Below are 21,926 nucleotides of genomic sequence, written 5' to 3'. Positions count from 1 at the left end.
CCTCAGGCTCAGAGGGAAAGCCAAGCCTTCCTGCAGGGAGGGAAATCAGACCAGCAACAACCACCAAACAACAACCAAAATAGAGGCCTTTTCTCAGGGTCCTTCCACTGCTTCCCTGCCTGGCCAATTCCCAGACTTCGCTATCAACATTTTTATACTAAGCCATACTTGCCATTGCCAGAATTCCCTGAGAGCTACCCAGCACCATGTGGCCCCCTGTAGAAGCTACTGGAAGCAAATATGGTCCTCTGCCACCCTCCACTCCTTTCACCACCCTGCAGGATCTAGTGCCCTGCTGACCCTGTCCTAAAGCATGCAGGTACCACTGCTGGTACCCACACAGTCTACACCCGCAGTCACACCTATCCTGAAGCATCCTTCGTCACCCAAACTGGCTTTGTAGTCATCACCTCTGTTACCCTTGAGCCATGCTTTTCTGTCCCCTTAGTCCATGTCCCCTGTTTCCTAAGCCATGCTGAGCAATTCAGGAGTGAAGCATTCCAGCCCAGAAAAGCAAATCAAGGCTTGGCAGACAGCCCATCCCCAGGGTAGCAGCTCTGCCTGGGACCCTGTGTCTGGTCAGGGTGGCAGGATTCAAGGCTTAGAAAGCAGAGCATGGTTGCCTAGAACTTCTGCACTGCAAAATCTGTGTCACCTGTCCTGCCCCCGGACCGATCTATGGGGATGGATTTCAGCAGAGAGGGGAGTCCATGAGGGGCTAGAAGGACAGATTTTGGAGGAAAGGAGTGCCATGGATTATGAAGCTAGAGCTTTAAGTTAGTCTTGGATTCTTTTTATTGTACCTGTGGTCCTAGATTTTTCCCTTCCTTCACAAGCAGAGGAAGTGGAAAGTACATGTCACTCCACTCCATGTCAGTGAACTCCATCTTCAGCAGAACTGCCCTGGAGAAAAGCTCTTGAAAATCAAAAGGTCACTAGGAACTAATTGTTGAAGATTGTTGCAATCATGTGAACCCCTGTGCTCCAGTAGGAGCCCACCAGACACGGTGGCTGGGCTGCTGTCCACCCAGCCATAGCTGAGATCTCACAGCCAAGCACAGCACATGTGCACACACACATGAGGAAAAAAAAAAAAAAAGATTCCCAGGAAACTGTTTTTGTGGAAGACATTTAAAAACATTTGGCAAATTTTCAACAACATGGATGGACCCGGAGGACATTATTCTAAGGGAAATAAGCCAGACATAAAAAAGACAAACGTGGTCTCACTTATATGTGGAACTAAAAATAGACTCATAGAAATAGAAAGTAGAATGGTGTTTGCCAGGGGTCAGGGAGTGGGAAATGGGGAGGTGGTGGTCAAAGTGTACAAAGTTTAAGTTTTTCAAGACAAATAAGTTCTGGGGCAATACAGCATAGTGCCTATAGCTAACAATACTATGTTATATACTTAAAATTTTTTTAAGAGAGTAAATCTTTTTTAAATTAACATATAATGTATTATTTGCTTCAGGGGTACAGATCTGTGAATCATCAGTCTTACACATTTCACAGCACTCACCATAGCACATACCCTACCCAGTGTCCATAACCCAGCCACCCCACTCCTCCCTGCCCAGCAACCATAAAAGGATAAATCTTATGGTAAGTAAATCCATACCACAAATATAGTAGTAGTTATAATAATAATAACAATAGTAAAAGGGGCAAGAAGAAACTTTGGGAAGTAATGAATATGAATATGTCTATAGCCATGATAGTGGTGATAGTTTCATGGGGGTATACTTATCCCCAAACTCACTGAGTTTCTTTTTTTTTCCTTGATGAATATTTCATTATGCAAATTTAAAATATCATGACTTTTTAGAAATGTAACATTGCCACCACTCACTGAGTCTCATATATGAAATACGTACATCTTTTTACATGTCAATCATACCTCAATGAAGTGGCTTAAAAAGAAACTGGTAGAAACAATACATGGACAAAATTTTTATTTAAAAAACCTGAAAGTTGGGGCACCTGCATGGCTCAGCCATTAAACATCTGCCTTGGGCTCAGGTCATAATCCCAGGGTCCTGGGATCAAGCCCCTCATCCAGCTCCCTGCTCAGCGGGAAGCCTGCTTCTCCCTCTCCCACTCCCCGTGCTTATGTTCCATCTCATGCTGTCTCTCTCTCTCTGTCAAATAAACAAATAGAATCTTTAAAAAATAAATAAAAAATAAAAAATGTGAAAGAAATCCCTTTGATTGATTGTTTAATGGAGAACCCAGAGCAATAAATTGACAGAGACCACCCACAGTAGGTTTCAGTAATGTTAGGGTAGTATTCCCAACAATTTCCCAACAGATATTATCTTGGGGATTCAGGAAAAAAAATCAGAAATGTCAGGAATTTTCATAAATTCCTCAAATCGTAAGTTATTCTTTAGTATTTTTAAAATTTATTATACTCTTTACTTGTTATTATGGATTTCTCAAAGTTGTTCAGTACATGAGAGATATTAAGCTTAGTAAGATTTACAAACTCTACAGGCTATGGCAAATATTCAAACCCCTATAAAGTGCCAGCCAACATCACATGACATTTGTAACACTCAAGTAATGTAACATTTGGGACTCCTGGTGAGAGGTTAACTAGGTTAACAGCACTTGTCAGAATCATATGTTGAAATTGCCAATTTAAGAACATATTTTGCTCCCCAAACTTCTTATTCCTCGGAAGGCCATAAGATTTTTATGAAGTACACTATGCATAAAACTTAACATGTATTTTTTTTGCAAGAATTCCTTACCAGTAGAAGCGAATAGGTCACACACACATTTAATCATGGCTATTGCTATATGCATGACCAACTGATTAGACTGTGGCTTTTTTTTTTTTTTTTCTGCTCACTCCTGTCCTGGTTTCCGAAAATATACCCTTAACCTTGGACTCTGTCAGTGTTTCCTGTTCCTGCATTCCACTGGATGTCAGTGGGTTCTTTCAAACCAGTAACATCTCTATGTTACTTGCAAAGCTTTAATGCTTGCAGGAGAATTATAGACCTCTTTCTTGTCTTCCCAAATTTTTCAACAGATTTTTCTTGAAACTTAAAATTTACAAAAATGCAGAACTTTCCCAAGCACTGCTGGGAAGGAATTCTTATAGGGAACACTAACCAAAACGTGAAGTAGGCCCAATGGGAAAGCCTACCAGCTATCTGGAAGCGGACATAGTGAGCTTGGTGAGGCGAGATTAACTAGGACTTGGAGGCTGCTACCAGCCCCAGGACAAAGCACCTGTAAAAATAGGAAAGCACAACCCACCTTCTCCAATTTTGTCTCAGTTATGAAATGTATTAGAACCAGAAGCCACCAGTCTCATTTAGTAGCTAATAATGAGCCTTTAAAGAATGGGAAGGAGATTGACAAGGTGCTTGGAAAAGATAAGTCCTGACCTAGCCATCATGACTTGTTAGAGAAAGAAGGAAAATAAACTATACCCGTTTCTTAACTTGTCATAAAGTTGACTGCTTGCCTAGGTCTCTTTGCTAAGGAGGTTATATATAGTATAATACATTTAATCTCAAAGATAATGCCCCTCCCCCCAATCTATCCAAAGAGTACTTTGTAAAATCAAGGACAGCCTCATATATACTTATATAAACAGAGTACAGTGATCAAAATCAGGAAAATAACATTGATACATTACTGTTGTCTGATTAATAAACTTTATTTAAATTTTTCATCAGTCATCTACTGCTGTTCTTTATAACCAAAGGAAAACTAATTTCCCCTCAGGCCCAGATTCCTGTCCAGGGCCACATGTTACATATAGTTTTCAAGACTCTTTGTCTCCTTTAGTCTGGGGAAGTTTCTCCGTCTTTCTTTGTCTTTCATAACTTTGACACTTTGAAGCACACAGACCATTTATTTTGGAGATTTACTTGGGCTTAATTGTTTTCTCAAAATTGTAGATTCAGGTTCTATACTGGGGGCAAGAACCCCATTGGAAATGATGTTATCTTCTGTGTGCATCTTATCAGAAGACATGTGACACTCATTTGTCCTGTAACTGGTGATATTAGCATTGATTGCTCGGCTAAGATGGTGTCTGTCAGATTTCTCGACCATAAAACTACAGTTTTCTCTTTGTAGTTAACAAATATCTTCTGGAGGGTTACTTTGATACTATATATGTATTCTGTTTCTCATCACCCATTAATTTTTACATCCATTTAAGATTCTTACCTGAAACAATTTTAACTATAGGTTGTCAAATAATTTTCTAATTCCAGATTTCTTCCTACATTTTTTAACTGGCAGTCTACTTTAAGGAAGAGCTTTCCCTTCTCCCTATACAATCATTCATCTATCTGTCCATCTATTCCTTCATGGGTATGAACTCATGGATTCTTATTTTATTCTATGACTTTTAATCTATACAATAAAAGCATTATTTATTTTAATGCTCAAATTTCCCTAGATTTGGCCAGTGAGAACCCCTTGGATCTGGCTGCTACAAATTGTGACATCACTCTTGGAGCATTTCCTTATTTTCTAGCACAGAAAAATGTCTAAGACCCCAACCCTAAAATCAGCCATTTCTCCAAGGAGCCCTAATTCATTTACTGGAAAATATTCAGAAACCAAGATCTGCATACTGGATTCTGAGCATGCTCAGAATGAATGAAAATACAGAAATGTAAATAGGTTAATTTGTTTATGTTTGCACTCCATTTTGGGTTTCCCTTTATCCTTTTGGGGTTTGTATATTTATGTTTTGAACCTAACATGAAACATAACATGATTTTAAAAGTCTAAATTACAGAAAAATGTATATTTTGAGAAATGTCACTCTCCCCAATCCATTCTATCCTGTTTTAATCCTCAATCATTTCCATCTTATTTCCAACCAGTACTACCCATAAGTAACTGATCTCACTAGTTTCTGGTCTATTCTTATGTTTCATTTTGCATAAATGAACAGATATATGTATATTTTCCCTTTATCTCTTACCTGAAAAGTAAAAACTATAAATATGATTTTCCTTTTTTTCCCACACTGGAAATCATTCCATAGCAGTTCAAAGAAATGTTCCTATTTCTTTTCCAGAGCTGCATAGTACTCCATCACATGGGTGTATTCAACCACTCGCCAATGTCTGAACATTATAGTTCATTTCCAACATTTTACAATTAAATTCAATACAGCAAATAATTCATTTACACATAAGTATTTTCTTATTCTTTGGAGGTGTGAATTTCTCAAAGTAGAATTGCACCAGAAAGAAAATGTGTGTATAGTTTTTTTTAAGATTTATGTATTTATTTGAGAGAGAGAACACACACATGTGCATGAGTGGGGTGCAGGGGTAAAAAGAAAGAAAGAGAATCTCAAGCAGATTCCCTACTGAGAGTGGAGCCTGACCTGATGCTTGATCTCAGCATCCTGAGATCATGACCTGAGCAGAAATCAAGAGTCAAACACTAAACCGACTGAGCCACCCAGGTACACCTATAGTATTGTTAAATACTGCCAAATATCCCTCCAAAATGACTGTACCAGTTTGCATCCCTATCATCAAAATATGAGATTACCTGTTTCCCACAACCTTGCTAACAGAATGTGCTATCATACTCTTTAATTTTCACATATTTAAGTGAAAATTTATCTCAGTATCATTTTAATTTGCATTTTTCTGAGTGAGATTAAATATCTTTTCATGTGTTTAAGGATATTGCGTATTTTTTTACCCATCTTTCTATTGGGTACAAGCTTTTAAAAAAAGAAAGCTTTGCTATAAATTGCATTTTCCCTTCAATTTGCTATGAAGAAACTAGAAGTTATACATTTGCTTACCATTTATCCCATTCCTTAATTTTTTCATCATAAGACCTTACCTATGATAATGTTTTAGTTCTTGATATGGATTTGGTCACTGTGAAGGTTTTATCAAGCTCTACACTTGTGAATTATGCACTTTTAAAAAATTAGCTGATTTAATTCTGTACTAAATTATCAGTGTCTTGTCTGCCTAATGCCTAAAGGAAGCCTAATCATTCCCAGAATCATACCCCAGTAGCACTGACATAAAACTAAAAAGAAAAGGTGACCGTCTTAAGGAAGGGGCCAGTTTGCACATCCTTGAAAGGTGAGCCCACAAAACATACACATATAACATCCTACCTCCTCTCCTATCATGGTGCCCAACCACAGGGACCTTACCAAAATATGCATCCCAAGACATAACTTCCCAACTTACCAACTAGGGGAAAAGGACTTACCCAGCAGATAGCAGTAAGGACTCTTGGTTTTAAGTTTGTGCCTGCAATTCCTTCTTGGTGTCCCAGTAAGTGATGCCCCCCTGTTTCAAGTCTCAATTTCTCCATAATATGCAGGGAGAATAGAAGGAATAGGTAGTAAAGTCTATTAAGTGTTTTAAGCTCCTTAAAGACTCAGATGGACTTGGACTTTTCTACCATTCTCTATGCACTGTGCAGAGCTGGGATTAGTGGAGACACGTTCTCTCCTCCCCCTCAGCCTTCAGAATCTCTTTGGTATGGGAGAGGTTGAGTAATCCAAATAAAACTGCTGTGGGGGGATGCTGGAGGAATGTTTAAAGATTGCTTGTCTATTTACTGCATCTTGCAGGACACTTCAGGAAAGGGGAACAGCAGGGGCCACACACCTTTAGAGAGCTGGGGCCACCGGAATCATTGTCATGCTGCCAGCCTGAGGATGACCCAGCGTCTCCCATGGAGCAGCCCCCAGGATGTCTGGGGAGTCTCTGAGCAGATGGGCTGGGGGAGGATGTGTGGGGCAGATGGCAATAGTAGTTGTCAGGCATGAAGACTAAGTAGTGTTGGCAGAAGTCAACGACAGACTTCCACCCTCCTAATTCTGTCCCCACATAGCAGCCAGATGATGGTGCTTATTTCGAAGAGTTTCCAATAATGGCATTTGATATATAGCATGACTTTCCAAGGGAAGCTGAGGGGAGAGTTTCCTCACCCATCTCCAGCCTGGACATTTTGACACATGCATGGACCTTACCTCCCCACAGTCTGTGTGTTGCAAGCCTAAGTCACAGTAAACATACACACCTACTTTCCTGTTCTCACCCTCTCCCATTTTGAGCAGCATTAGGAGTAGAAGTCATTTCAGGGGCAAGAACTGGTATCCCAAATCAAGGCTCTCTGAGGATCACCGGATGTTAGTTTGACCCCCAGTTTCGCATGGTATACTGTATTGTCCACGCTTGTGTGGTGCAGTTCTGAAGTACAAGCACATAGATGCCCGAAGTGTCTTTCTTCATCTCCAGACATCGCTTGGTGGCTCTGTTCATGACAGCTCTTCCCTGGATGGGAGAAGAGACAGAGTCAAGGTATTGAAATGCCCTCATCATCCTTGCTCCTGTTCTTCCTGCTGTGGTCAGTGACATGCTTGAAGGGTCCCTCAATCTTCTGCCAGTCATCCAGAGAAGAAATGGAGCAAAGGGTAGAGTTAGACCACCTGCTGTTTTCTTCACTAGTACCATGACAGACTAACCATAGACCTAGGAGTAAGCAAGGCAGTGCTGGGTTTCTGTTATCGTCCACCTCTCATCAGGGAGTGTGACTGTCTAGACATGACAGATCTTGGAGAGCCATGGTCCTTCTCTACTTGGCCTTCCTTTCCACATCTACACCCCTAAGCCCATGAAATCTATCAGGATTCTCCCTCCGTCTTCAGTAAGGCTCAGTGGCCAGAGGAGCAGAAGCTACATTCAGGCACCTCAGCCTGTTTTTTCTACCACTGTTGATTGGGGTGGGGGATGGAGAGAAGGGCAGTTCCTACCTATTCTGTCCTGGGGTCTTCACCACGGTTACTAGCAGAAACACTATGGGCTTAGGAGCCAAAAAGTCTGGGCTAAGTCTCTACTCCACCACATACAACAGAGGGCCCTAGGAAAATTACTTAGCCTAAGTCTCAATTTCCTCATCTATAAAATGGGTTTATAGTTAATATTGGGGTTAAAATTAATATTAATTAAATAAAATTAATTGGTTGATATTTTTTGAGCCTCTTGTGCCTGACATGAGAGATGTGCAATAGATTAGTACATCTCTGCCTCCTCCCATTCTAATGGGGGAAGGAGAGGAAGGGTCATCCTTCTCTTTGTTCTTTTTTTTTTCTTCTCTTTGTTCTTATGTTTCACCTAGACCTTATGGCTCAACAACTGTCATCATACCATCTGTGCTGGTGCTGTCCTGGTCTCCTAACCCTCCCATTCCCTACACCCCTCTCCACCACATTGCAGGAACCTCTCACAGAATCTGTTTCAGTGCCTCCACGAAGTTGTTCTCCCTTTATCCCCCCTGCCCTCTGCTGTCATCCTGAGTTAACAGCCTTCCTTTAAATGTTTAATGAGAGACCCTGATCTCACAGTCCCACTTTGGAACTTATACTACCAAGTTTTTCAACACCAAGCAGGGCTGCAGCAGTATGTCCAAAACCCTGCCTCCTCTGATTTCTTTCCATTACAAAATGCACTCCCCACCCCCACGGACACTGCTCCCTTAAACTTGCTGCCCTGGCCACACTGGATTCCCCCAGGTACACCTCCCCAGTGTCGGCAGTCACACAGGCTCTCCTGCTTCTTGAACTCCTCCTCTGACCTCCACTTCTCCTCTCTGTGGGTTCTGCTTGTAGTCCGTAGGGTGCTCCTAGAGAGGGTCCACCAACCAAGCAGGCCTGGCCACAAATGTGCCTACAGCAATCCGGCTTAAAATGTGGCTTACTCCTTAGGGTTACGCTTCCAGATCTCCTCAGCACTCTTTATCCCTTGTCCCCACCCCTTGATGTTCACTTTCACTAAATGCCCCCCCCCCTTTTTTTTTCACTTTGTTGAGCCTATCACACCGCCAGCCAGACTAGCCCCTCCCCCAAGTGCCTGGAGTGACCCTCTGGACACTGTTTGTGGGTGGTCTCAAAGGAGCTGCCCTGCCTCTGTCTCTGCTCCTAGCAGCCCCTGTGCTCTGAAGTGGATGCCAGAGGAAACACTTCCTGTTTAACATTAGTCTTTCATTTCTCCCTCTGGGCATATTCTTTTTCTACTGACTTTTTTTTCCCCAGTATTAGAGGAGAAAAAAACCCTACCAAAATTCAGTGCTTTCCTCCCTTTCAGGATCAGACTTCCCAAGCAATGAGGTGATAACAACAGTGGATAAGATTCTGTGTTTGAATCTGGACATTTAATCTGTGTGACCTTGGTTATAGTATTTGACTTCTCTGTGGTTTAGTAACTTCATAAGTAAAGTAGAGCTAATGATAATATTTCTCTTATAAGATATAAGTAAGGATTAAATTAGATAATGCCTGGTACATTATATGTACTCAATAAATCTTGGCTATTTTAATGTATTGTGTTTTTTTAGATAAAGTCAGTGACTTATTTTTTTTCTATTTTCTTTTCACTTCCATGTGACATGTCCTTTGAAAGTATTCTTTAAGCCTTCTTCAGACTATTCTCTAGTTTCTTTTACATTGTGTTCATCTGGATCTTATACATTTTTGGTTTGGTTTTTATTTGGGGAGTGTTGCCCTTCAGTTTTTAAGAAATTTTTGGTTTTGTTTATTTTCCACTTTAATGGAAGGAGTATGTGCTCCTTCTTTTATTTTATTTTTTAAATTTATCTATTTTATTTTTTTAATTTTATTTTATTTTTTCAGTGTTCCAAGATTCATTGTTGATGAACCACACCCAGTGCTCCATACAATAAGTGCCCTCCTTAATACCCACCACCAGGCTCACCTAACCCCCCCTCCCCTCCCTTCCAACACCTTCAGTTTGTTTCTCAGAGTCCACAGTCTCTCATGGTTCATCTCCCTCTCTGATTTCAATTGGGGGTGTTCTTTCTTTTAATTTGGAAAACATATTTCAAAAATTAGAAGCACTTGCAATAGGATAACATTATATATATAGTTTGTATATCCTGTTTTTTAAGTTTAATACCATGGTTTAATATCTCATGTGCATTTTCCAGTTAATATTTGAAAACATACTTTTTGAGGATATAATTTGAATGACTATGTCATATTCAGTTCAATATTCAGGGGATGCACAGAAATCTCCCTTACTGTTGGGCATTTAATTTTTCCTAATATTTTGCTATGATAAATATAAGATATTTTCTATATTAATTTTGACTCACATTTTATATTATTCTTTAAATATTGTCTTAAAAGAAAATGAGAAGACTATACTTTCAGGGATCATTTCTATAGTTTGTTAAAAGAAAATGAGCACCATAAAAGGGTCATAATTAATTTGGGAGTTCTGATTAGTGTCATTAGTGTTCATACAGAAAGCTAAACTGCCTTCTGTACCTGTGCCCACTAGCATGACAGCATCCCCACAGGTATCTCTTCCTTTTTATTTCTTGAACACTGACTGTGTCTGGTCTCCTCATTCTCACTGCCTCTCCCAGAGCTCGTCTTTGTGTCACTCCCTGCAGAAGACTTCTGCATGATGACCTCTACCCCAACTCTCCATTATTTCAGCTACCCCACTACTCGCAACTCTGCTCCTCATTTCCAAGTCCAGATGTTCAAACTGGGTCCCTTCTCAGTCACTAATGTCATCTCTCTTGTGGCTTTCAGAAGTCATACCTCCTCTGGTTGACTCAAACCCTGAATCATGGAATTGGAAGACAAAAGCATTATCTAATCTTATCTCCCTCTCAATTCTGAAAAGTATTTTTGGTAGCTTTTTAGCAGATGAATGTGTAAGTCGTGCCTACAACTTTCTTACCTGAAAGAACTGTGATCCCAAGATAAGGTGGATAGGAACGGCTAATACAGAGTGAATTGACTCATGAGCTACATGATCCCCTCTCCCCCTTCAACTTCTGGACTTCTTGACACAGTGACCTGAAAAGGGACCTGGGTTGGACATTGGAGAAGTGGGCAAAATTCCCCTGCATGTCCTGCAGCTCCAGACCTCACACCCAGCCAGAAGCTATATTCTGTCAGCAACTTCCCCCAGCTGAGAAAGTGATCTTTCCAAAATTCTCTTGGAAAGGCAAACCTGAAAATGTTTGGGATGTTATAATTGTTTCTTTAACACAACTACTATGTTTAATTCCCGGGAGAGTTAGGATCAAGTAAAGATGTTAAAGGAATCAAACAAATAGTATTTGTTAAAGATTCTGAGTAGAGTTACTATTTTTAAGTACCTGCTAAGTTTTAAAAACATTGTCTTACAGATGAACCTTGTGATAACAATTTTAAAATGTGTAATTGAATAAAGTTTGTGAAATCTTACCAAATTGCAAACACTTTTGAAACATATAATAGAATTTAAGAATCATTAATTTAAAATCAGATAATTGACATTCTTAAGAAAGAAAATTTAATGTATTAAATTTATAAATACAGTATGTAATGTTTAAGGCGATTGAATAAATTGTAAAGTCCCCTTTAAAGTTGCTAAGAGAGTAGATTTTAAAAGTTCTCATCACAAGGAAAAAATGTTTTTGTAACTATGTGTGGTGGTGGATGTTAACTAGACTTATTGTGATGATCATTTTGCAATATATGCATACATTAGGTATATTATGCTATATGCTTGAAACTAATATAATGTCACTTATATAAATAAATTAATTCACTATTGCAAATAACTTTATTCTCATAAATTTGAAGAGATGGACCAATTCCTCAAAAACCATAAACCAAAATTCAATCAACATGAAATGAATGATCTGAATAACCCTGAATCATTAAAAAAATTTTCAGTTTGAGCTCCAAGAAGATGGCCTGCCAGGCCAGCACATCCCCTGTGCACACAGGCCTAGAAAGCTGTCAGGTAGTGCTGAATGCAGGAAGTGTGCAAGGAGCAAAGTGTCCATGCTTGGGTGTTCCAAAGCAGAAACCAGGCTCACTGAACTTGGCTTCAAGCTCAGGGGATTGTGCTAATAATTTTGAGTAGAGGCAGGAACTTGTGGGGCACACACAAGACCAAAGGGTTTTAAAATATTTTAATTCATCATTTTTAAAGGCCCTGGAAAAGAAACCTCCAGGCCCATATGTTTCCACTGAAGAATTATACCAAGCACTTAAAGAAGGATTAGCACTGATTTAAGACAATCTCTTCCAAAAAATCTCTTCCAGAAATGCCTCTTTCAGAAACTGATCTATTCTAAATTTTTGTCAACAGAACAAATTTTATCAATTAGAAAGAGGAAACACCTCCTAACTCATTTTAAGAGGCCAGTATTACCTTGATACTAAAACCAAAGACAGTACCAAAAAGAAAAAAAAGAAAAGGAAAAAGCTGCAGGTCATTATGTCTAATGAACTTAGACACAAAAATCTTCAACAACATACAAGCAAACCAAATATAATAAAGTATGAAAAGAAGTGTACACCATGAGAAAGTGTGATTTATTCCTGGCACATAAGGCTGTTTCAACACTAGAAAATTAATCAGTGTAATCCATCATATCAACAAACTAAAGAAGAAAAAAACATGATTGTATCAATTGACAATGGAAAAGCATTTGACAAAATCCAACTCACATTCACAATAAAAATATTTTTTAGCAAGTTAGAAATTCAGATAAATTATATCAATTTGATAAGGAGGATCTACAAAAAATCTACTGCTAATGTATAAGCAAAAATGGAAGACTCAATGCTTTCCCCCTGCATTTGGAAACAAAGTAAGGATATTCATTCTCATCACTCTTACTCAACATAGTACTTGAAATTCTAGCTAATGTAATATGGCAAGAAAAATAAGTAAAAGTCATGCAGATTGGATATGAAAAAAAAAGTGATTGTTTAAACCTGATAGGTTTTTTTTTTAAAGATTTTATTTATTTATTTGACAGACAGAGATCACAAGTAGGCAGAGAAGCAGGCAGAGAGAGAGGAGGAAGCAGAGAGCCCGATGCGGGGCTCGATCCCAGGACCCTGGGATCATGACCTGAGCCGAAAGCAGAGGCCTTAACCCACTGAGCCACCCAGGCGCCCCTAACCCTGATAGGTTTAAATAAAATATTAAGATTTCTAAGCTGAATGTAAAAGCTTAAACAAAAATGATAGGTCTTTAATTAGAACTTAAATAAATTTATATTAATTTTTAAAACTAAGGTAAACCTGTGATAGTATTTTCTGCACAAAAAAAAAAAAGATACCACTAAGGATATTGAAAACTCACATTTGGCACACTCAGCCTGCCTATCAAACATGCTCTGCTTGGTGACTGCCATTGACAGAAAACTCACCATCTCGCTAGGCAGCCCATTATTCTGTAGAATAGCTTAAGCCGTCAGGCTATGAGAAAGCCTTCCCCTGCCCTTACATTAAGTTGAACTCTGCCTCCTTGATCTAAAGTCACTGGTCTCAATTCTGCCCTCCTGTAGACACTGAACAAATCTAATCCCTCTTCCTCATGAAATCAGCATCATCTTTTCTCTAGGCTCATGTCTCTAAGCTAGTACCTCCAGACTTGCCAATCTTTCATTTGTTCTGCAATTATTTATTGAGTGTGTGCCATGCTCTAGGCATTTTGCTAGATGCCAGAGAGAAAACAACAAAACCCAGGCCCTGTCCTCCACCTCACAGTCTAGTGATGAAAAGATGCAAGTGAGGAGATACTTAGAAGTAATCATGAGATAAAATCTGTAGGAAGGGCCCTGAGAGCACAAATCACTCATCCTCATCCTCTGGATTCACAGATGGCTTCTCAAAGAAGACAGTGTCTAAAGCCAGAGGAACATTTTGTAGTTGGCCCAGTAAAGAGGTGGGAGGAGAGGGAGCAATACGTACACAAAAGCCTAAGATAAGAGGGAGCATAGCCTTTTAGAGAATTACATGTAGGTCCATGTAGAGCAGGAAGTGAAGAGCAGAAACACAACTTACCACCTTCCTCCTTCTCACTGATATTGCCTAATTCAAAAAGACTTAATCTAGGATCCAAAACCCCTCTGAAATTGTAAGCAAAATTGTACACATAAGTGCATATATATGTTCTCCTGGAAAGAAGATTTTCAAAAAGAGTTGTTAGCTTTAAGTTAGGAGTAAAAGAGTTAGACTGATCTGTGTCTATCAAAATGTAGCCCCTGAACCTAACACAATACAAGAATGTTCAGAGATGCCATCACAGACAGAGCATTGCCTCCCTTCATCAGGACATCACGTCTCCGCCAACGTGGATAAGGCAGCCCCATCCCACAGCAAATTCACACATAGGCTATAGTCAGTCAAGTCCCTTATGTCATTGTCTTGTGAATTCTGCCAGATTCCTTCCACCCTGTTCTTAGTCAATTGATACTGAAATTAAAGTCAGGCCTTTACACTAGTCCCTATCAATTTCAGCCCAGGGCTCCAGATTCTCTGATTATCATTAATAATAAAACTAATCAAAACCACAATGAGATACCACCTCACACCAGTGAGAATGGCTAAAATTAACAAGTCAGGAAATGACAGATGCTGGCAAGGATGCGGAGAAAGGGGAACCCTCCTACACTGTTGGTGGGAATATAAGCTGGCACAACCACTCTGGAAAACAGCATGGAGATTCCTCAAAAAGTTGAAAATAGAGCTACCCTATGACCCAGCAGTCGCACTACTGGGTATTAACCCTAAAGAGACAAATATAGTGATCCGAAGGGGCATGTGCACCCGAATGTTTATAGCAGCAATGTCCACAATAGCCAAAACCAGGAAAGAACCTAGGTGTCCATCAACAGACGAATGGATAAAGAAGAGGTGGTATATATATACCATGGAATACTATGCAGCCACCAAAAGAAATGAAATCTTGCCATTTGTGATGGCGTGGCTGGAACTAGAGGGTATTATGCTTAGCGAAATAAGTCAATCGGAAAAAGACAACTATCATATGATCTCCCTGATATGAGTGGAGATGCAACGGGGTGGGGTTGGGGGTAGGAAAAGAATTAATGAAACAAGGTGGGATCGGGAGGGAGACAAACCATAAGAGACTCTTTTTTTTTTCTATATTTTATTTATTTATTTGACAGACAGAGATCACAAGTAGGCAGAGAGGCAGGCAGAGAGAGAGGAGGAAGCAGCCTCTCCACAGAGCAGAGAGCCCGATCCCAGGACCCTGGGATCATGACCTGAGCTGAAGGCAGAGGCTTAACCCACTGAGCCACCCAGGTGCCCCACCATAAGACACTCTTAATCTCACAAAACAAACTGAAGGTTGCCGGGGCGGGGGGGTAGGGAGAGGGTGGTGGGGTTAGGGACATTGTGGAGGGTGTGTGCTATGGTGAGTGCTGTGAAGTGTGTAAACCTGGCGATTCACAGACCTGTACCCCTGGGGCTAATAATACATAATATGTTTATTTAAAAAAACTAATCATAATGGCTAATATTTATTAAATACTTTCTATGTGCAGGCACCATGCTAAATTCTGTACACACACTATCTCATTTAATCCTCCTAACAGGCTCGTAAAGTAGATATTCTGATCTTCATTTTATAAATGAGGAAACCAAGTATCACAGAGGGTAAGAAATTTGCTAATGGTGACTGAACTAGGACTGAACCCAAACTCTTCACTGTTAAGCTAACCAGATTCCAATATTGCTTCCCTTACCCACCCACCTCTGCCAACAGACTCAGCGTTCCAAGCCCAGTTTCATTTTTCAGTCTTATCCCTACACACTGCCACAAAGCCAATCCTTCTAAAACATTATCAAATCAAATATGAACCTTGTAGACTGTATTTGAATATGCTTAAAAAAAACATGTGACTCACCAGTTTAAAATCCCAATATACATGCAGTCTGTTTTGGGCTGCCTTGGAACATGGCTCTAAAGTGGGCTTCTCCCCATTGCCAGGGTCTGTCAGGCAGTGATCATCAGTGTGTGCCTCTGCAATCAGTGGTCCCACATAGAACTCCCCAGTTAGGTGATAGTAGACATTCTAAAAGAGAGCAAAGGAGTCTGTCATGGATACAGTCAGTGGGGCAGTCTTTGACCTTATAAAGGGCATGAAGACAGTTCTTGGGTTCCCTAGGCACTCGATCACCATGGAGAACTGAACTTTCCTAGGTAACAATGAGTCACTCCCCTTTCTTTCTCCCCAACACCCAGTTAACTCTAAGAAGAACACCTGGCTTGAGAAGGGGGCACTAGCCTGCCTGCTTCTGTACAAGGGCTCCAACACAATCATGACTTGCCTAGACAAGGGAGATTATCTTTGAAACACACACACACACACACACACACACACACACACATACATCCCTGAACTTCAGAAGCTATCATCATAAGCTCCAGCTATGGACTTGTCAAGAAACCTTTCCAGTTCTTAATCTGATACTGTCTTGCTTGGTGAGCATGGACAAGTGGGTTGTTTTTGTGCCTCAGGGTTTTCATTTGTCAGGTGGAAATGCTTATCTATCCTACATACCACCAAACGTTCCCTGTGAGGGCAACATGCAAAGTAACAAGATAGAAATGAATATTCTCAAGGGGAAAAGTTCCTGGACTGCATCACCAGTTCGATTCTTCTATTCAATGGAGCAACTTCCATTCACCCTCTCTCTTCTCTAGCCCCTATTTCCTTCTCCCCAGAAGAAGCCACAGGTAGCATCACCTGCCTACCTTTCAGGGCATACCTGGAGTGGTGAGAGGATGGTGGAGACAGTGAGGGGAAGGGGAAAAATGGGGTAGCTGTCAATGAAAATAATGAAAATAATACCATTATTATTGGTATTATTGGTATCATTACTATTGGTATTACCTGAGGTTACTGTCAATGAAAATAACACCATTGTGAATGAATGTCACATGGCATGCTTTCTACCTATCCTCCCTGTACCTGAAGTGGAAATGTCTAGCTCTGATCTCTTGAATGGACTTGGAAGTGCTTAGTTAAAAGGACAGGTTTGGATTTCACCCTTACCCATTGCTCAGGATGCTCTGATCCTGCCTTCCCGTCATCTAACACTTAGTCTGAATCTGACAAGGGTTGCCAGGAGCTGAGCCACAACAGACTCACCCTGGGGCAGGGGAGATTGTGGAAGATACCTGCAGACTGTATTCGTGACAGTAATACATGACAGGGGTTTTGCTTGAGACAAGTCCCTGACCCAGGCAGATATTTTCATCCAACGTGTTTTTCATCTGAAGGGGCAAAACACACAGAAACACCATTGGAAAGAGACAGAGAAACAGTGCCCTCAAGTCTCCCCAGGTCATGCATTTTCCCCTCTACTCCAAGGGTGCCAGAAATTACCAACCAAAAGGAAGCAAGGGTTTGGGATCTTGGGAGCCATTTTCTTTGCACTAGACAAATGGTCCTGCTGTGATGCTCCTTCCTAGGAACACCCACCCATCAGACAGTCACAGTGCATATAGAGAAGGGGGCCAGACCAGATATCCTGGTTGGCTGAGAAATCAAGAGGTTTCAAAAGTAAGGAACCAGAAGCAGAGTCAAGAAAAAGAAATGGGGGGGCACCTGGGTGGCTCAGTGGGTTAAGGCCTCTGCCTTCGGCTCGGGTCATGATCTCAGGGTCCTGGGATCGAGCCCCACATTGGGCTCTCTGCTCAGTGGGGAGCCTGCTTCCCTTCCTTTCTCTCTGCCTGCCTCTCTGTCTACTTGTGATCTCTATCAAATAAATAAATTAAAAAAAAAAAAAGAAATGGGTTCTGGGGAGCAAGAGATAAAAGGACACTGAGAGGGCCCAAGGGCAAAAACCTGAGAAAGGAGTTAAGGGATAGAAAGATAATCCTGAGCAGGACGGATTTTGGAAATGCTTTTCTGAGCTATCATGTAACTCAGGTCCCATTGTCTTTTATAGTCAAATATTTAAAATCTGAGATGCAATTTCATGATACATACTCTTCCATAGCCCACAATGTTGTGAATTGGCTTCAGGTTTGGATAAACATTTTTCAGATACCAGTCAAAAGTTTTACATTTCAGTTTCTTCCGGAGTGCCATTCTGGAAGAAATGTCTCCAAAATTGATTCCAGAGTTCTATAAATAAAACATGGAATATTTCTAGGCCTTGTAACATCCTTGACTCCACCAAAGGGTATGAATGACGCATGAGGGAATGAAACATTTTCCTGATAGTCTGGAAGGTAACCTTGATAATTATAGTTTTTCAGGGAAGGTGGGAAGACCTTGAACCCTAGTAATCTCTGCTGGCTTCAAAGGCACTTGCAAGGCCTGGATAGTACGGCTACTTGGGTTTATTTCCCTCCATGAGTGAGTTAATGGAGACTGTTCCCATTTGAGATAATATTTACATCAGTAAGACACAAAATATTCCTCATGATAACCAGAAAAGACTTCCAAAAGGAATATTCTGGTAGCAAGATTTAAAGGTTGAAGGAGATTTTCTACACGTGTTATCTGTGGGGATAAATTGATTATTATAACAAGATAACTTGTTATCTGTGGGGAATGCTTGAGCTCAGAGCTGTGCTCAAGGGCAGAAGACAGCGTACCATGCCAACCTCAGGAGGCTAGCCTTAGCCAAGAAGGCCATCCTCATTTGTGTGCATCCAGCAGTGGTACAGTCCCTACTCCCACCATCCCATATCCCACCTGCCATGTCCCATGAAATCCTGTTGTCCAGCCCTACTCCACAAGGATTCTCTCAGTATAGATGATGCATGAAGAACACAGACTCTAGAAGATTCCTTGGTTTGAATCATATTTCTGCTCCTTATTACTTTATCACCTTAAACAAATTCCTTTCAACTCTCTGTGCCTCAGTTTCTCCATCGGTAAACATGGAAGAATAAAAGCAAACCCTACCTCATAGATATGTCTCAATGATTAATGGCTGCCTGGAGCATAGCATTACTGCATTAATGTTAGGTGCCATTATCATTGCACCAGGAGGACTTTATGCTAATTTTTTAGAGCAGGGATGGCACTTTCACTTTATCTCTCCCATTTCCTACTCTTACCACCCCCCTCCTCCTTCATTCTTCCCTGCTTCTGTTCAATTCCATGACAAACCTGTAGAGGGATGTTCCAGGCCAAATAGACCATGTGTTTGTATTCATCCATCCAGATTTCAGCCACTCGCACAGCATTACGCTTCAAGGCAAGACTCAGATCCAAGGCATAGGGCTTGTGGTGTCTCTCTAGGTGAGCAATCCTGGAGCAGGGTAAGATCTCAATTCTCCCTCCACACTGCCACACCTGTAAAAGAAGAAAAGAAAGTCACCTGGGAAGGCTAGGCCCATGACCAAGAAGCATCATAGCTTACGGACTCACGGAGGCCATATTTTGGAATCATTTTTAAAGAATGTAAATTCAGTCCTCTCACTCCCATTTCAATGTGGCTTCTCAACCTACCTGCCTACCTAAGACAACCTTTATTAGAAGTCTACTAAAATGCTTCTCTCCCATAGTTCACATAGCTCCCCAAATCCTATGTCTTTCAGGAAATCTTCTGAACAGACCAAGTAATGGTTGCCTCTGTTCTAATATCCTTAAGAAAGTATGGAAGTCCTAAGAGGCACCACACACTGAGCCAGTCTCACTAGACTTCATCTCCCAAGATCCCCTCTGTCCTGTGTGCCAGATATAAAGCAATGTGGCAGATAGACTCTCGGGGCTCCCATGATCCTTGCCTCCTGGTGTTCACTCCCCTCTCTAACCTCCTCCCTTTGAGTATGGGCTTGTGATCTCCTTCTGGCCAATCGAATATGTCAAAGGATGCACACGATTGCATGTGTGTGATTACACTACATAAGACTGAAGTGTCAGGGCACCTGGGTGGCTCTGTGGGTTAAAGCCTCTGCCTTCGGCTCAGGTCATGATCCCAGGGTCCTGGGATTGAGCCCTGCATCGGGCTCTCTGCTCAGCGGTGAGCCTGCTTCCCTTCTTCTCTCTCTGCCTGCCTCTTGTGATCTCTGTCTGTCAAACAAATGAATAAAATCTTTAAAAAAGACTGCAGTGTCATTCTGGTTAGAGACATGCTATCATGTTGGTTTGGAAGAAGCAAGCCACCATGTTGTGAACCACCATGATGAAGAGGCCACAGGGCAAGAAACTAAGGTTGGCTTCCAATTGATAGACAGCAAAGAACTGAATGTTTTTTCAGTCTAGAAGGCTTCAAGGAACTGAGCGTTGCCAACAATCCCATGAGTTTGCAATCAGGTCTTTCCCCAGTCAATCCTAAATGAGAAACTAGCCATGGCCAACACCTTGACTGCACTTTTGTAGACGACCCTGCTAAGCCATGCATGGACACTTAATCCACAGAAACTGTGAGATGGTAAGTGCACCTTGCCTTGAATCACCGACTTTGTGATAATCCTGCTACACAGCAATAGATAACTAATATGAGTAATTCTTGACTAAAAGATATCATGACTTATGATAAAATGATATAACTATAAATACTCTTCTTTGCCATCCTGACAGGTACGAACTTACTTTTCAGGCCACACATTCTAATATTTGGCTTAAAAATATGATCTTCACCCAGATAGATGGTAGAATGGTCCATTGGAATTAGATTGACATAATGGCTCCAGTGTCTTCTCTTCATGGTTTCCCAAGAAGCGTGCGGTTTTGGGGAATTAATTGGCCTATTTGACAGTGGTTAGAAACCTACTACCTTCATGCCCAAGGAAGCCTTTGAGATAAGAGTGAGCAACTTAGGTCGTGCTGGTTCAGTTAACCACCTGAAGTGTCAGTCCCCTTACCTGACTTTCAAAATTTTTTCATCCCTTCTTCTACTTCTGAACCCACAGAGTCTCCTCCCTCATTCCCCAAAACCCAGAATAGCACAATGACAAAAAGTCAGGTTTTGAAGCCAGACTGACCTGTGTTCAAATCCTGATTCTATCTCTGAATACCTGACAGCTAGGGGCAAAACACTCCCCATCCTGAGTCTCAGGTAGCTTATCCACAAAAAGGCATAAAACTATCAGGAGCATGAAATGGCATAACAAGTATTCATAAATGTCTATGATTTTTAACTTGAAACAGCTCTTTTCTTCCATTATCCTCCTGAGTTTCTCTTCATTAGTTTCCAAAATCATGTGGAGGTTACAACTGATTTTTTTTCAGATTTTATTTTCTGAAGCCAAACATCTAAAATTTCAAATACAAATTCCTTCCAATTTCTTTAGTTGCTGGTTGTTTCCAATCCACAGGAATTCAGAAGAGAAAAAAAAATGGCACAAAAAATCTTAAATTCAAGTGAAAAGATAAGTCATGATTGCCATTTATGAAGTAAGGTTAACTATTATCCTTAACAAAAAGTTTTCAAATTTTACTCTTTCAATTTATTCCCACTTGCTAAACATTGTGTGTGTGTGTGTGTGTGTGTGTGTGTGTGTGTGTCTAACACAAAGAGGGACGTGAAGCTTCTCTTTATAATAACAATGACTTGCTCTGTGGCAAATGTTACCCTAATTTTTTCATGAATTTAATCCTTACCACATAGGTATTATTATTATCCTCATTTAAGTAAGTTGCCCACATTTATCAGCAAGTAAATGACAAAGCTGGATTCTGAGTCCAGGTAGTGAGCCTGTTAAGCTCCAACAAGGAGTCAGAAATACACAAGGTGCCCAATAAATGCTGGTTTTTCTTTCTTGAGCATCAGCCCCAACAGTCCATCTCCATTTATACAGTCCCATGTGCACTATCACTGCCATGCCTCTAGATGTCAGAATAAAACACCCCATGCAGTTCTACTATTCCCCATGATCTGTCATTGGAGAAATGGAGATCTTAACACGTGCTGAGAGGTTTTAAAAGGCAAATAGTCACACACACAAACTAAGGAAACTAGATATGGGTAGAACTGTTTTATCCAAGAAAAATAAAAGAATGGCCTTTCCCTGACACTTCCTACATCTCCAGCAAAATCTATGAAAAAAAGCACAGAATGTTAAAAGAAAGAGGATTTCTTGTGGAAACTAAAATATTGGAGTTCAATATAGAGTAAGGGAATGGAAATAGGCGGCAGC

At 40.7% G+C, this 21,926-nt stretch overlaps 1 protein-coding gene across 1 annotated transcript in view; it reads right to left on the bottom strand.

Annotated features, from left to right (window-relative positions):
- Positions 1-7,160: 7,160 nt before the first annotated feature.
- LOC111159699 (polypeptide N-acetylgalactosaminyltransferase 8) overlaps positions 7,161-21,926 on the bottom strand; it is a 44,080-nt gene continuing 29,314 nt past the window's right edge. Inside the window, exons 7-11 of the mRNA XM_022522261.1 lie at positions 18,952-19,137; positions 17,818-17,955; positions 17,004-17,099; positions 15,727-15,894; positions 7,161-7,304 (exon numbers count right to left, since the gene is read on the bottom strand). Of these exons, the coding sequence (XP_022377969.1) occupies positions 7,161-7,304; positions 15,727-15,894; positions 17,004-17,099; positions 17,818-17,955; positions 18,952-19,137 (732 nt within the window). The remainder of the gene's footprint in view (positions 7,305-15,726; positions 15,895-17,003; positions 17,100-17,817; positions 17,956-18,951; positions 19,138-21,926) is intronic.

This window comes from Enhydra lutris, unplaced genomic scaffold (assembly GCF_002288905.1).
Source record: "Enhydra lutris kenyoni isolate GAN:26980312 unplaced genomic scaffold, ASM228890v2 scaffoldscaffold69, whole genome shotgun sequence".
NCBI classification, from domain to species: Eukaryota; Metazoa; Chordata; class Mammalia; order Carnivora; family Mustelidae; genus Enhydra; species Enhydra lutris.
Note: the sequence above shows the minus strand (reverse complement) of the source record. Positions and strands in the feature narration are given on the sequence as shown.